Source organism: Glycine max, chromosome 18 (assembly GCF_000004515.6).
Source record: "Glycine max cultivar Williams 82 chromosome 18, Glycine_max_v4.0, whole genome shotgun sequence".
Taxonomy (NCBI): domain Eukaryota; kingdom Viridiplantae; phylum Streptophyta; class Magnoliopsida; order Fabales; family Fabaceae; genus Glycine; species Glycine max.
The window spans coordinates 54,444,811-54,459,794 of NC_038254.2; the positions used below are offsets into that span (position 1 = coordinate 54,444,811).

At 29.6% G+C, this 14,984-nt stretch overlaps 2 protein-coding genes across 3 annotated transcripts; one reads left to right on the forward strand and one right to left on the reverse strand.

Annotated features, from left to right (window-relative positions):
* Positions 1-1,598: 1,598 nt before the first annotated feature.
* On the reverse strand, positions 1,599-3,371 carry LOC100779334 (uncharacterized). Its single transcript, XM_014770752.3, has one exon. It carries the CDS (start codon positions 3,280-3,282, stop codon positions 2,719-2,721), a length of 564 nt encoding a protein of 187 aa, XP_014626238.1. The 5' UTR covers positions 3,283-3,371; the 3' UTR covers positions 1,599-2,718.
* A 6,579-nt stretch (positions 3,372-9,950) lies between these two features.
* On the forward strand, positions 9,951-14,345 carry LOC100305393 (serine/threonine protein kinase-like protein). Of its 2 annotated transcripts, none has more exons than XM_006601656.4 (6): positions 9,951-10,640; positions 11,503-11,840; positions 11,946-12,081; positions 12,327-12,463; positions 12,549-12,672; positions 13,344-14,345. In XM_006601656.4, exons 1-6 carry the CDS (start codon positions 10,457-10,459, stop codon positions 13,844-13,846), a joined length of 1,422 nt encoding a protein of 473 aa, XP_006601719.1. In that variant the 5' UTR covers positions 9,951-10,456; the 3' UTR covers positions 13,847-14,345. The 2 variants fall into 2 exon arrangements, with proteins under 2 accessions (XP_006601719.1, NP_001238522.1); NM_001251593.1 differs by having other exon boundaries at positions 10,457-10,640; positions 12,324-12,463; positions 13,344-13,846.
* Positions 14,346-14,984: the final 639 nt, after the last annotated feature.

A 14,984-nucleotide genomic window follows, 5' to 3' on the forward strand; every position in this document is an offset into this window, starting at 1 on the left:
CTAAGTGAAATTATAATGAATTATGTTAACATGATAATCAATTATGTGGTCAGTTGAAGATAATTTTGAAACTAAGCCTCTATTTCTCTCTAACCAACACAATTCACTCATTTTTATCTCATTGTGGGTGAAAATTTTATTCCATGGGATCCACAATTTTTTGAAAACTTGCAACCCACATTCACTCTTAACAAACACCTATCTCACCACTTTCATTCCTAAAACACCTCAATTTAATTGCATTTCAAAATTCATCCCCTTAAACCAAACATACCCTAAATCATGCAATGCTCTATATTATGTTCTTACCGAGTAAGAACCCAATTGCTTTTCCAACCATATCCACCTATCATCATCTGGTTTAGACTGTTCACCAATCTACTTTTCCATTGAAATAATTCTCTACACCATATGAAGTTTTATCTCCACACATTCCCCTCCCACTTTCCTTATAACTTCCTCTCTTTGTTGAGAATTAAGAAATAATCTATGATATATTTTTTTTTATCAAAGATTGCCCCTCAATCTAATTATCTACCCAAAATCTTGTTTTTTTTTTTTTTTTTTTGCCTCTACCACTTTCCATTCAATCAAGCCCTTAAACCATTTAGTTTCACTTAGACCCCCACAAGTTTTGCTCAAATCTCTCCATTAAATGGAAGAAACTTTTTTTCCTCCTCCCCTACAAGATCCCTCCAACCTCCATATTTAGATCTCAATTCCTAACTCCACAAGTAACCTTTGTCATGAAAAGATTCCACCTGCATTTAGTAAGAAGAGCATCATTAAAAATGAAAATATTAATTTTAACTCTAAACCCACCACAACTTTTCGGCTCGTAAATCTTATTCTATTTTACCCAAGACACTTTCCTTTTACCCTCCTCACACCTCCTAAAAAAGTTTCTTTGGATGTTGGTAATACTCTTCCCCACAAGTTTAGGCAATTTAAAAAAAAAAAAAGAAAAAGAGATAAAACAAAGGAAAGGATGTTAACACCAAATTTAGGAGACAAACTCTACCTGTAAGGGACAACACCTTGTGTTTCTAAACTGATTTTTTTTATATAAAATTTATCAAGCACCATTTTTTTTTCCAATATAGCTTTGAACTAGGTAAGAGGATATATTTTATATGTTTGTAAGGTTCTCTTTAATTTTAAGTCCCTGTAAGGGTTGGGTACCGGCCCTTGTATCCTTTATCCTCTTTCTTGATGATAATATAAATTTCACTAATAAAAAAATACTTCCTCAAGTCCTTATTATAAGGTTTAAATTAAAAGTGTGTCTTAATCCTTTAATTTTTATAAGATTCAATTTAAAATGTTTCCTATCTTTACTATTTTTTCACAAAAATATCATTCATTAAAATCAATTCTAAAATAATATGACAGTAGAAAAAACATAACACGTTAATGTTTGTTAATTTTATTCATAAGGATAATTTTAAAAAAAATATTAATTTAAGATAAATTTAACTCTCAACTAAATTAATTAAATCTCTTAATATTGATGAATTAGTTAATTTGACTTTATAATAAGGATCCAACTGAGTATCAAACAAAGATAATATATAGTTGTCACCAAAGTTGTCATGTCAATTTCAATCTAAAAGTATATTTTACAACTTGTCTACACCCTTTGTTAGTTCCATATATTCCTTCTCATCTCCATTCCCACCGTTTTTTAAACTATGAAGAGTCTCTTTGATTTTCCCTTCACTCGTAATAGGAAAAAAGTGACCAAAAAACACAGACCAAAATAAGGTCAGGAAAAAGAAAGTCTTGGAATGGCTCAAAATTGATTGGGCTTTGTGCGCTTCAGTTGGATGAGCCTGTCATGCACCAGAAGCGATGGCCGAAAAGATGGTCATACATACCACCATGCACTAACAAAGCGCTAATAGGAGATGTTGTTTGCATGTAAAACACGTGCATGAGAGCGCATGTAGCTCCTATCATTGAGGATTCAATTTCTAGAATGACGAACAACACACTTGGTGATGTAGTTATTGGTCGGAAAGGTCACCATAGTTGTGATGATAGTTAGAAAAGTTGTTGGACTTGCAAAAACATGTTGTCAAAAGGAGGACGATGAGTAGAAAGCTGAATCGGAGTTGTACATGGTTGCTAAACATTTATCTATGGGGACTGTGGGTCCACAGAGCAAGCACCATTCACCAAATCACTCCATGATACCATGTTAAAATAGGACAAATAGAAGAATAATTGACTAGTTAAAATTATGTGTCATAGTTACACAACATATGTCAGTTTATATAGACTAATCAACTTAACTATACAAAATAATGAATATTATGTTTCCTCTAAATCAAAAAATTATGTGCATATAAACCATTATTATTAATAAATTAGAATATTGTATGATGATTTTTAACACTTTTCTAATGCACGTATAACTTATAAAATGATATTATCTTGTTACTAACTTACTATTGCATACACTCAAAGAAGTTTATCAAATTTAAAATCATTAATTAGAATCTTATTTGAAATCCACTAGGTCACAAGTATATTAAATAATCTTACTTTGATTTATATTAAAAATGATTTTTTAAAATCTTAATTTTAAACTAATTATTAATGATTTTATAACAGAAAATACATGTACAATAACAAAATTCAAATAAATGATTATGTAGGTATAATTTTTTCGATTTACCTAGAGGACTAAGAATTTCAAAGCCATGCACCCTAATTTTACACATTGTCCACACCCTTTGTCAGGGCCATATATTCATTCTCATCTCCATTCTCACCATTGTACGAACTACCGAGAGTCTCTTTGCTTTTCCCTGCACTCGTAATAGAGCATGTTTTCCCACTCATGTCACCCTCCCAAATGAAATACACATAGAAGAGGAAAGTGTTGCCACTAATCACAACCCCAAAAAAGGTTATAGACCCATAGAAGCCCATAAACGTTGAGAATTCGCAGGCAAATCCAAACATTATGGAACTGACCAACACCCATATCCGAATTTTCAGCTTTAGCTTCTCATAGGATTGATCATGTGGAGGCATCTTGTTGTACAAGCGGATCCAATAGTCCAAGAGGAAGGTGCCAAAGAACATAAAAGTGACGAATGCTATCATTTGAATGTCACCGTTGTTGTAAGCACGGTAGATTGTGGTGCCACTAGTGATTATCATGTTGATGACACCAAAGTAGGGTAGCACACTGAAGAATTTTTTGTGATTATCATTCAAATTGGTACTTTCAAGTGGTAGAGGAAATGACTTGGATCCAATATTGCTGGTCATTGACTGGGAATTAATGCAATTCTGGATTAATTTGGTTGAAGAAAAGTGTTGGTAGAAGGGTGGTGTTGTATTTGAATTAAAGATTGGGTACTTATGTCCTTATATATTGGTTGATCATGAGGAATAATTTCTGCAATAATTTTCCATTTGGCACCTGATTCGACCTAGAAATTGAGCATGGTACAGTTTTTTTTTGTCTTGTGGGAAGCATCTGAGAAACCGTTGTTTAGGAATTTTGGGGGCCTTTTATTCGAAATTCTTGTGCGAATTTAACCGTGTGAACAAACACGTAAAGAAGAGGGAATTCGACAAGAAGTATCCATTAATTGTTTTTGTTTTGATTTTTTCTTGGTCAACAACTTGAAGTATTTTCGTTGCCTTTTCGAATCCATTATCTCTTTGCATTGCCTATGCAATAAAGGTTCTCTTTCGTAAACACTATGATGTAATTGTAATGGTTTTTTCCAAGAAAAAGTTTCAATTAGTTACACGCTTTATATCAAATTGATTCTTCACATTTTTTATTATTAAAAGTTTTATTTATCGTGAATTCATCATTTAAATATCAAGAAGTCTAGTTTCTTTAGCTGAGTAAGATACATTAATTTTTATAAACATATGATACTATATTTAATTTTTATAAATAAAATAATAATAATTATACGTATAAAATATCTTTACAAAAGTCATCTCATTACAACTCATTATGAAAAGCTGTAACTTATTACAATAGATATAAGTCACAATTTTCCTTAGGCATCTTTTTAACCACCCTATGCTATTTGTTTGGTGGCCCGGTTTGGAGTCTTTTGGGGGTCAAACTCCAATCCATGATGCTACTTAAATTGTGGCGTCTTGGGATAAGTTTATTTATTTTTAAAATAATTATTTTAAAATAATTTAAGTAATGGCTTTTAAAATAAGTATCCATTAACTTATCGACATTAAATTCTCTTTATAATTATTTTCACCATTTTAATCATTTAGTTATGGTTCTTGATTTTGTCGTTCGTTAAAAGATTACACGGATTTGAAAATAGGTTCTTGATTACATTGTTTCAACTTTCAACCACCTTTCAGTTCCCATGTATATTTCAGCACAATAATTATTTGCCTTATTTATGATTCTTGTCATCTTGTCATTTATATTCTCACTTTATTTTTTTATTTTATCTCTTCTTCATATCTTTTTCTTTCTTTAATTTTAAAAAAATCCATCCTTTGTTATTTTTATCTAGCCCTTAGCTTCTTATTTTCAATTTTTTTTTTGTTTTTTATGTTACCACGTACTTAGTTTATTCTCTTTTCTTATGATTCAGTTTTAATCATTTCAAATTTATTTTATTCTCATTTACTTTTTTTCCTTTTTTTTTACGATTATTCTCTTGACAATATTCAAAATTGATACCTATTTAATCATATTTACGTAGTTGCTATATAATCTAGAAGAAATCATTCCCTTTTCTAAATCGAACTTTGAAATCAAAGTTGTTCAGGAAATTGCAAAATTTTAGTGCATGTCAACAACATCACGCATAAAGGTTGGATAATTGAAACTAAAAAAAATTAAAAGACTAAAGTAAGTTATAAAATGAAATAAGTATAATTATAGAAAGTTGTACATATATATAAGAAACTAAAATGAAAGTAATTTTTATTTTAGGGGTTTATTTGACAATTTTTTTCATTTCAAGGATTATTGTGACATTTCAGGGACTGAAATAGTAGTTTCTTCTTATAAAAAATATAATATTATACATTAAGTGATAATTTATATTTAAAACAATAAAAAAGAGAAAAATGATTGTGGATAGTCTAAATTTTTTTACACAGATATCCACTAATAACCTATTATATATGCCAAATTTATTAATTTTTAAAGTAATTATGCATAGATATTAAACTCAAACAAAAATACATATTTAAAAATAAGTAATTAATCTGTAAATTAGTTCAATAATAACCCTCAAATTCCAGCCCATATAACCTGGACTGTATTAAAGAGTCTCAAGTGAATAAAAGATGGATGCAGTTGCTACTAAAGTTCAAAAAGCCTTATTGAACTCAACGAAACATGAAACATGAAACTTATTAATGATCATATTTACTTCCGTTAAAAAAACTCGTCATATCAAATATCAAAATAACAATAAATGACTAATATGTGGATCAGTCATATCTTTTTTTTTTCTTTCCATAAATCTAAATCTTTATCAATTTTCGCTCATATATTTGACGACGTAACTGTCATGATAGATATGCGAATAAACGTGTGAATAGATTTAAAATTTTGAAAGCTTGTGTTTTTTTTAATAAACAATAAGACATTTTTCTTTTCCTAAACAATAAGTTCTTATTATGTATTTGAAAATTTAAAATTTATGATTATTTGTTAACAACTTCTTCTTTTTTTTCCTCTAAAGAACATTATTATCAAATTACTCCCAAATTTTCTAACAATTTTTTTTTCTCTTCTACCTTTGCAATTCATTGTGTAAAAGCTACTTTTTTTATTGTATCGAAACGTAAGGCCCCCACTCTTCTCATTCCCTCAATGTGTTTTCAAAGCTCTCTTGCTTCTCTCCTTGGAAAATGTACTTTACACGCACTACTTCACAACTAGCAAAAGAAAAAATTATAGTTTTCTCAATTATTTCAAAGTATTCTTCATTTATGTATAGATTTATAATTAACCTTTTTCAATCGTTTATCCATTACATTTTAAAAATAATCTTATGCTATAATATAATATAATTTTTCAGTATAACTTTAAAATATAATTTATATAATTAAAAATATTTATCTATTATAAATTTCAATATATAAAGATAAATATTTGTCTTTTACAATACACAAAATAAAACACTAACTTATGGTATTGTAAGGAATAAATGTGTCCACGAAAATCTAAATACTACTCTTGGTGAAGTCTAAGTGACTGGAACTAGAAGTATATATAGATCAAAACATTACATACAAAATCTGTTTTGTTTTCTATTTTTAATTTATTATTTATTCCTCTGTGTGCTACTATTTTTGTCGGGTATCGTATTCCGTTGTTTATACTTGTTCCCACATGCCTTTTTTTATTTTAACATTTTTCTCTGTTTGCTTTCGTGTATGGGATACTTAAGTTTCCAACTTGTTTTGTCCTTATATTATTTTATTAACCCTAGTGGAATATTTCCATTTCTTTTCTCCGATCTATTTTGTCCCATCCTTTTCCCTTTTCCACTTTCAGTTTTTCATTGTGTTGTATGAAGAAAAAGAAAAAATAGTAAGTACAGTTATAAGAAAGAATAAATCACTATTTTGGTCCTAAAATAATATAATAATGTCAAATAAATCTTTAAAATTAAGAAAATTTAAAAAGAATCATTTAGTTTTATCCAATTTTTTTAACATAATAATTTATTATCATTTTAGTCATTAAAAATATATTAATATTATTACTTAAGTGATACAATTTTTTTAAAATTTGAATTAATATGATTGGTAGATTTTACTTTCAGAAATTTATTTAATTTTTTTTCCTCTTTAGTATACACAGATAAGAAAAGAGAGAGAAAAAAGATAGTAAAATGGTGGTGCATATATGGAGTTAAGAAACTGATTTTTTTTTACTTAGAAACTAATATATAATACTATACTCTATCAAAAACTAAAATTGTGATTTTTATTCTATAAAATAGGGAATTGTTTGGAGCATTCAGCAATTTTTCAAAATGTTGAAAATACCTAATAGAACACTCAAATCCACTGAGCTAATAGATACATTATGTTATAAACAAATAATATCATTATATATAACACTAAAATTTCTAATTTATATTTAATGAATATGTAAATTTACATGATAAATTTTGTGATGATTATTTTTTTATATAATAATTAATTTGTTTACATATATAAATTATAAATAAAAATGATAGGTTTAATAAGTATTTACAGATGTAAAAAAAAATCAAATTTATTTAATTATCAATTGCTATAAAAAAACATCTAAATGCATCATTCAATTAAATATCATATTTATTTAATTTTTAATCATTATAATAAACATTTAAATACATCATTCAATCATCTAAATATATTTTTAAATTTAATTTCAATCATTACCTTAAACTAACAAATTTAATATATTTTTTAATTTAATTTCAATCATTATCTTAAACTAACAATCTTATCATATTTTAAATATTTTAAATGTTGGTTTCAATATTTTTTATAAGTACAAAATTAAATATATTTTAAATTTAATTTCAATCATGACCTTAACTAACAATCTTATCATATTTTAAATTTTGGTTTCAATATTTTTTATAAGTACAAAATCAAATATATTTTTAAATTTAATTTCAATCATTACCTTAAACTAACAATCTTAACATATTTTAAATTTTGGTTTCCATATTTCTTATCACTAAAATTTTTAATATATTTTTAAATTTGATTTCAATCGTTATCTTAAACTAACAATCTTATCATATTTTAAATTTTAAATTTTGGTTTCAATATTTTTTATAACTACTAAATCAAATATATTTTTAAATTTGATTTCAATCATTATCTTAGACTAAAAATCTTATCATATTTTAAATTTTAAATTTTGGTTTCCTAATTTTTATAACTAACAAATTTATTGTACAATTAAAAATTATGTTTCAATGTTTTTATAACAAATTTTAATTATTAAAAAAATTTGTTTAAATATTTATTGTAACTAAAAAATTTAAATTATTTTTAATTATGATTTCAATATTTTCATAAGTAACAAATTCAATATCTTTTAAATATTTGTTTCAATTTTTTTTTAAGTTAGACAAATATAATATAACAATATTAAAAATTAATTGTTTCACCAATCTAATCTAATGTAATAACTAATATATATTTTGTAAATAAAATCAATACACTAACGTTACAAAACAACATTACACAAAACAATTTAAATAATAATTGAAATAAAAATTTTCCAAAAAAAAAAACAAATTTAGAAGAAGAAAAATTGGATAAAAATTATTCGACAGAAAAAAAAACCCATACGGATTGTTGATCCGTACGACACATACATATTGCCAATCCGTATGGGATTTTTCCAAAAAAATGTAATTTTTTTTGTTGAAGACGAAGAAGAAGAATCACAACAACATGGGAAGTGGAGGAAGAAGAAGAACTTCAAGGAACAACCATGAACACAAACAGTGACAGGAAGAAAAAGTGCCATAGGAAGAGGAAGACGAACAAGAAGTGAAAGAAGAAGGTCGTAGGAAGAGGAAGAAGAAGATGAATGGGTCAGTGGTTGCCGTAGGAGCAGGAACAGGAAGAAGAAGGATGCACGCGCGGTGGCCGTAGGTGTAGGCACAGGAGGAAGAAGAAGACTGTACGGACAACATTGTAACTTTATTTATATTATTAGCGTGAATGACATTTTTGCCATTTCACCTTACATGTTGGGTGTACCAAGTAACTCCCTAAAAAATATGGTACATATCAACACTGGGCCACACACTCACCGAACCCAACCATTTAAAGGCCCAGCGAGGCATTCCGAAAATGATTGATTCCATTGTCTCTTCCTCCACCAATTGGCTCAAAAAACGTTTCAAAAGTTAGGCACTATTCTATATTGCTCACGAGTCATGAGTTGTCACATCCCAGTACACGAAAAAAGGGTAAATACATATTGCAGATTCAAAAAAAAAAAAAACTAATGCGAATAACGTGGCATATTGTGAATGATGAAACGAATGTTAGTGCAATTGCTACTAAGTCCTTAATTGGCTAACGCGATTATATAAACAGTTTTGACAATTATTGTCTCTAGGATATAATTAAAGAATTAAAAAATAATTTTTTTACCTAACAAGAATATTTAATAATATATATTGAGATGGGGATCAACTGAAATCAAATATTAAATTTATATACTTACATCATTTAATAATTTTATAAAAGATATGAATTATTCAATCTTATATATGTTGAATTTGTGGAAAAAAAATTAAATTTGATCTGACAAAATACATTCTTAAAAGATGGACGAGAAACTTTAAATATGTGTAACCAAATTTGACAGATAATTAGTCTCATAATCAATTCAAAACTTATAAAAAATCATTTGAAATTAGATATCCATAATCAATATTAAATTTCATATAAATTAGACATTTGTCAGCATGTTATATAACAATAGATATTTACTTATATTTTATTGTAAATAATATTTTTTATTCATAAAAATTAAAAATAAATACATAAAACTTACAATAACTCATTCTCACACCTTATTGAATCAAATTAACTAAATCCTCGATTTGTAAATAATATTTATCAAAATAAAACAATACAATCAGCAACTTATTAATTAGTTTTGTGTGTACATATATAAATACAATTTTTTGACTGCACCATTATAAATACAATTAAGTACTTATTAAGTAGTTGTGTGTACCATATATTTATATAAAGGTTGTGTATGAAGATAAACCTCCAACTATGCAAATTAATTTACTAACTAACGTAACACTTAATTATGGTTTTCATTTAATGATTGAGATATTTCATCTATATTTTTTAGGCAAAAGAACATTATCTTTTGTGAAATAATTCAGAGTGCAAAAAATGAAAGTCAAACAATTCATCTATATTTTTTTAGGCAAAAGAACATTGTAAGTTGTAACTAGCAACTAGCAACTAGCAAGTGCTCTTCTCAAAAAAGCAAAAACATAAAGAAATGGCTGTCACTTTCTCTCTCCTGCCCGCCCTGCCCGGCTGCCAACTTCCACACTTGCAGCCTGCCCGGCCGGCCCGTTGTTGAAAAACTCTCTCTTTCACATGCAGTCTTCCACTGCCTCTCTCTTCCACCACCTACAGCCCCTTTGGACTGATTTTCATAACTGGGTTTGTGTTTGTGTTTGTTTTTTTTTAACTGAATTATCTATGTACTTGTGTTGATCCTTTTGTTGTGATTCAAAACAGCGATGTTGTTGTTCTTTTAGTTTTGTTGATCATGATCATGATGATGGGATTCTAGAGTCTTCAATTATTGGAAGTGAGGTTGCTTCAAGTGTTTTTTTTTATTGTATTTTTTTTCTTCTTTTTTTTTATCCTAAAGTCTGAAACTTGTGGGAATTTTGAACATGAAAAGTTCTTTGTAAGAGTTTTGTGGAAGATGGGGTTTAGGAATAATGCAATTCAGGCTGGGAGTTTGGATGTGGGAAAGTCAAAGGGAAGGATGCAAAAGGATGGTGCTGAGAAGGAAATTGGGTGCTGTGTTAAATTCTGTTTCATTGGGGGCTGTATACCTTCAAGATCAAAGGTGGATAACTCCATAAGTGGCACTAGTGCTAACAGTGGTAATTTTCATTCCTTATTGATATGCCTCTCTTCTTTAGTTCGAGGAAATTATTTCAATTTGAAATTGATTTTGGGTGAAAACTGAAAAGAGAGAATTTTATCTTTACCCTTTGGTTTAATCCATCCCTTTATCTCTCCAATTTTAAGAAACAGTATAGATTGTGAGTTAATTAAAGTAATATAAAGTTTTATTGTACTTTTACTCCTTGAGTAATTGGAGGACTACCTAGTTTATTTACATACAATTGAGTTTCAAAACTATAATCTGTTGTGCATTACCTTTGGAGAGCTACATAATTTTTCTGTAAACAGTAGCAGTAGTACTATCTTCATTGATCTTGCCCAAAAGGCCGAGGAAGTTATCTATGTAGTTGTTATGACAATTATTTCAACTTGAGGTTCTCAAATTGTAATGGTGGGGTGAGATTTCGGTGAAGGTAATAATTTCATAGGTTCAACTACTAAACCAGAAAGTTAAAGGGAAAATGATTTTAGTTGATTCATCTAACAGAAAAAGATATCATGGTTGAAACTTAGAATTGACATTGAGAGGTCATTATTGAATCTTATATGTAGTAATAATGAAAGTTTATTTATTTATTTTTAATTTTTGAATTGCCTTGAACAAAATCATTAATTTTTTACACCAAAAAATATAATGATTTTGTCCACGGACAAAATCATTATTGTACGACCATTTTAGCACCACTCTGTGTGATAGTATTTAGTTACTATACAATGTTACTGATCCTGTAATAAGTTGCATAAAGTGTCGCACATCAGGATCATACCATGAAATAATGTTATTTTAATTCTTAAATCATGAAGAAGTGATAATTTAATTTCTGATTTTTTAAACAGTGGAAAAAACATCTGCATCTGAGAAAAGCAAGAAGGAAACAAATGCTCCTCCAGGGTCCTCTACAACAACCAGTAATGCAGAAAGTGTCCCTTCGACTCCAAAATTCAGTGAGGAGTTGAAGGTTTCTTCTCGTTTGAGAAAATTTACATTCAATGAGCTTAAGTTGGCCACTAGGAATTTCAGACCGGAGAGTCTTCTTGGCGAGGGAGGGTTTGGTTGTGTGTTCAAGGGTTGGATTGAGGAAAATGGAACTGCACCTGTGAAACCTGGCACTGGGCTTACTGTTGCAGTCAAGACCCTTAACCATGATGGACTGCAGGGTCACAAAGAGTGGCTTGTATGAAACTTATATATCCTTCATCTCAAGTTTTTTCCTTCTATGAATTTTTCTTTTATAATTTTTCTTTGTTAACATTTTCCCTTTTCTTCTCTCCCATCTCAGGCAGAGTTAGACATTCTCGGTGACCTTGTCCATCCAAATCTGGTCAAATTGGTTGGTTTCTGTATTGAAGATGACCAAAGATTATTGGTTTATGAATGTATGCCCCGTGGAAGTTTGGAGAACCACCTCTTCAGAAGTATGCTTTGAATCTGTCTTATTTCTAATCATGTCTTCGCTTCTGCTTGTTTATATCTGCAGTCCTTGTTTTTGCAGTAAATTTAGTGAATTCATTGGCTTTTATGCTTAAAGAAAACATAAACCATAAGAAATGATTATCTTCCTATAATGCATTGTTCTTTCTGCTTAGCACTATTCTCTTTGAATTTTTTATGCATAAGGAAGTTCATTGTTTTCTGGTAACAACCATGAATTGTGCAGAAGGGTCGTTGCCTCTTCCTTGGTCTATCAGAATGAAAATTGCACTTGGTGCTGCAAAAGGTCTTGCTTTTCTCCATGAAGAAGCTCAAAGACCTGTAATCTATCGTGATTTTAAGACGTCTAATATTCTATTAGATGCGGTATGTGAGTTAACCAGGAAAAAGGTTTTTAATTATTTTCTATCCATCCTCCAACATAAAAACATAAAAACATAATTGTTTTTAGGAATACAATGCCAAGCTCTCTGATTTTGGACTCGCCAAAGATGGTCCTGAAGGGGAAAAGACACACATATCTACCAGAGTCATGGGAACATATGGTTATGCTGCTCCTGAGTATGTCATGACTGGTGAGATTCCTTTTTATTTTTGTGTTTCATTAACTTCAGACTTTTACTACATGGTTCAGGCTCTAGATTGCTAATGGCGTCTTGGATTTGTGTATATTTGACCTCTAGGTGTTTTTATTTTGGAATGAAATATTTTACCAGCTGCTTTTGTTGCAGTAATATTATTTTTAAGCTAAATTTCAGTTTGTTATAAGTTCTCCAGTCTGTCATAAATAAGCTTCTTTTTTCACCAGCACAAACTCAAGATTTTGTTTGCTTGTAAAGAGTTGAAATAAGAAATGTTAAATATTTGTAAATTGCTTGAGGCATGGGCAATGCACTGGGCTTATGTTTGATGCTAAACAGCTTAAGCTTTTGGAACAGTTTTGGTTCATGACATTGACATTGAAAGATTGGTTATATATCAACTACTTTCAATCATCAGGTATCAAAACCAAATGCATGCCTCATCTTTAAAAACAGGGAAAGGTGGCCACAGGACTTCAAAACTTTAAGAGTTGCATAGTTAGATTAAGTCTTCTTTTTTTCTTCATCACATATTATAAATATTCCTTTTAACTGCTTGATTTTTATTTCCATAATAACTAGATATCGTTTCTAAATTGATGTCATCTTTGCATAATTTTGCAGTTTGAGTTTTAATTTTGACCTTAACTGTCAATTCTGAATAGGACATTTGACATCAAAAAGTGATGTCTATAGTTTTGGAGTAGTGCTACTTGAAATGCTCACTGGCCGGCGATCTATCGATAAGAATAGACCAAACGGGGAACACAATCTTGTGGAGTGGGCAAGGCCTGTACTTGGGGACCGGAGGATGTTATTACGGATAATTGATCCTCGCCTTGAAGGTCACTTCTCTGTTAAAGGGTCACAGAAGGCTGCGCAGCTTGCTGCTCAATGCCTTAACCGTGATCCAAAATCCAGACCTATGATGAGTGAAGTTGTTCAAGCTCTGAAGCCTTTGCAAAACCTTAAAGATATGGCTATCTCATCTTACCACTTCCAGGTTGCGCGAGTAGATCGTACTATGTCCATGCCTAAAAATGGTATGCAAGCACAGTTAGCATCTTTATCAAGGAAGGGTCAACCAGTGAGGATCTTGTCAAGTCCAAAAGGTCCTCATGGTTCTCCATATCATCACTATATCAAGTCACCGAAACCTAATGGATAAGAATCATGTTTCTCTCTTTGATTTGCTTCTCTATTCATTCAGTTCCCTCACAACTTAGGCTATCAACAGAACAGAAACTGTTTGTGTTTTGAAAATTGCTCTGAAACATGAGGAATTACTAGAGTTTTCTGACCTTATCTCATCTCAAATAAGGTTGGGGGGACCATGAGACAGTTCACTGGATTTTAAAGTTTAGCGGGGACCAAGTTGACCAAACTTGAATAGAAAACTAGAACACAGTTTTCACATGTGGAATTTGTTACTGTGGAGTTGCTATACTTTTTCTACCATTTCACAGGCTTTCTTCTTCCTTTCAGAATGTACTTTTGTAAAGAAAATAGTTGGTGGTGTTAACTCATGTTATTCATAGATATTTTTACATACTCATCTGTCAATGTACTTTTCAGTTAATACCTGTCAATGTAATTAAATGTTGTACGAGAAACATGCTAGAGTTTGGAATTTGAGAGACTTCAGAAGTTCTGGATATTTTTACTAACTTGCGGCCGTGTTTGTTCTTTCTTACTTTCTTGTATTATGGAAGATACTAATCTAATTAATGATTGAACATAATTGGTTAATATACTGAAGTTAAAGTTGAATTATTCGAATAATACTTGAATTTGATTCTTGACGGAAATAATTCTTAATTAAATTTTACTTACTTTTCGATTTATCTCTAAATTAGTCAAGATCTTTTTTTCTTGATGAATTGAAGGATTAAAAAAAATACTAATCTATATCCTTAATATTATATGTTAAAAAATTGGCTATTTTTTTCATAGAGATTTTTTTGTCATATGAATTTTGATTGTATTATTTAGTACAAGTTGATACACTTTTTAATTGTATCATTCAATACAAATATTATCTTATTTATTACTTTATTTCTTTATTTTTTTTCACCACATTACCAATTATATATATATATATATATATAAAACTTCGTACCCCATTGCCTAGAGGCTCTTCGCTATGCGAAGGTATGAGGGAGGGATATTGTACGCAGCCTTACCCTTGCATATGCAAAGAAGGCTGTTTCCAAATTCGAACCCATGACCAACAGGTCACCAAGGCACAACTTTACCGCTGCACCAGGGCAAAATATATATATTACTTGGGTTTCTTTTCCATTCAC

Excerpts from the sequence above, each read along its gene's own strand:
- LOC100779334 (XM_014770752.3), bottom strand. The coding sequence starts at position 3,282 with ATGACCAGCAATATTGGATCCAAGTCATTTCCTCTACCACTTGAAAGT.
- LOC100305393 (NM_001251593.1), top strand. The coding sequence starts at position 10,457 with ATGGGGTTTAGGAATAATGCAATTCAGGCTGGGAGTTTGGATGTGGGA. Across the intron at positions 11,841-11,945 it reads AGGGTCACAAAGAGTGGCTT|GCAGAGTTAGACATTCTCGG; the intron begins GTATGAAACTTA and ends CTCCCATCTCAG. Across the intron at positions 12,464-12,548 it reads CTAATATTCTATTAGATGCG|GAATACAATGCCAAGCTCTC; the intron begins GTATGTGAGTTA and ends AATTGTTTTTAG.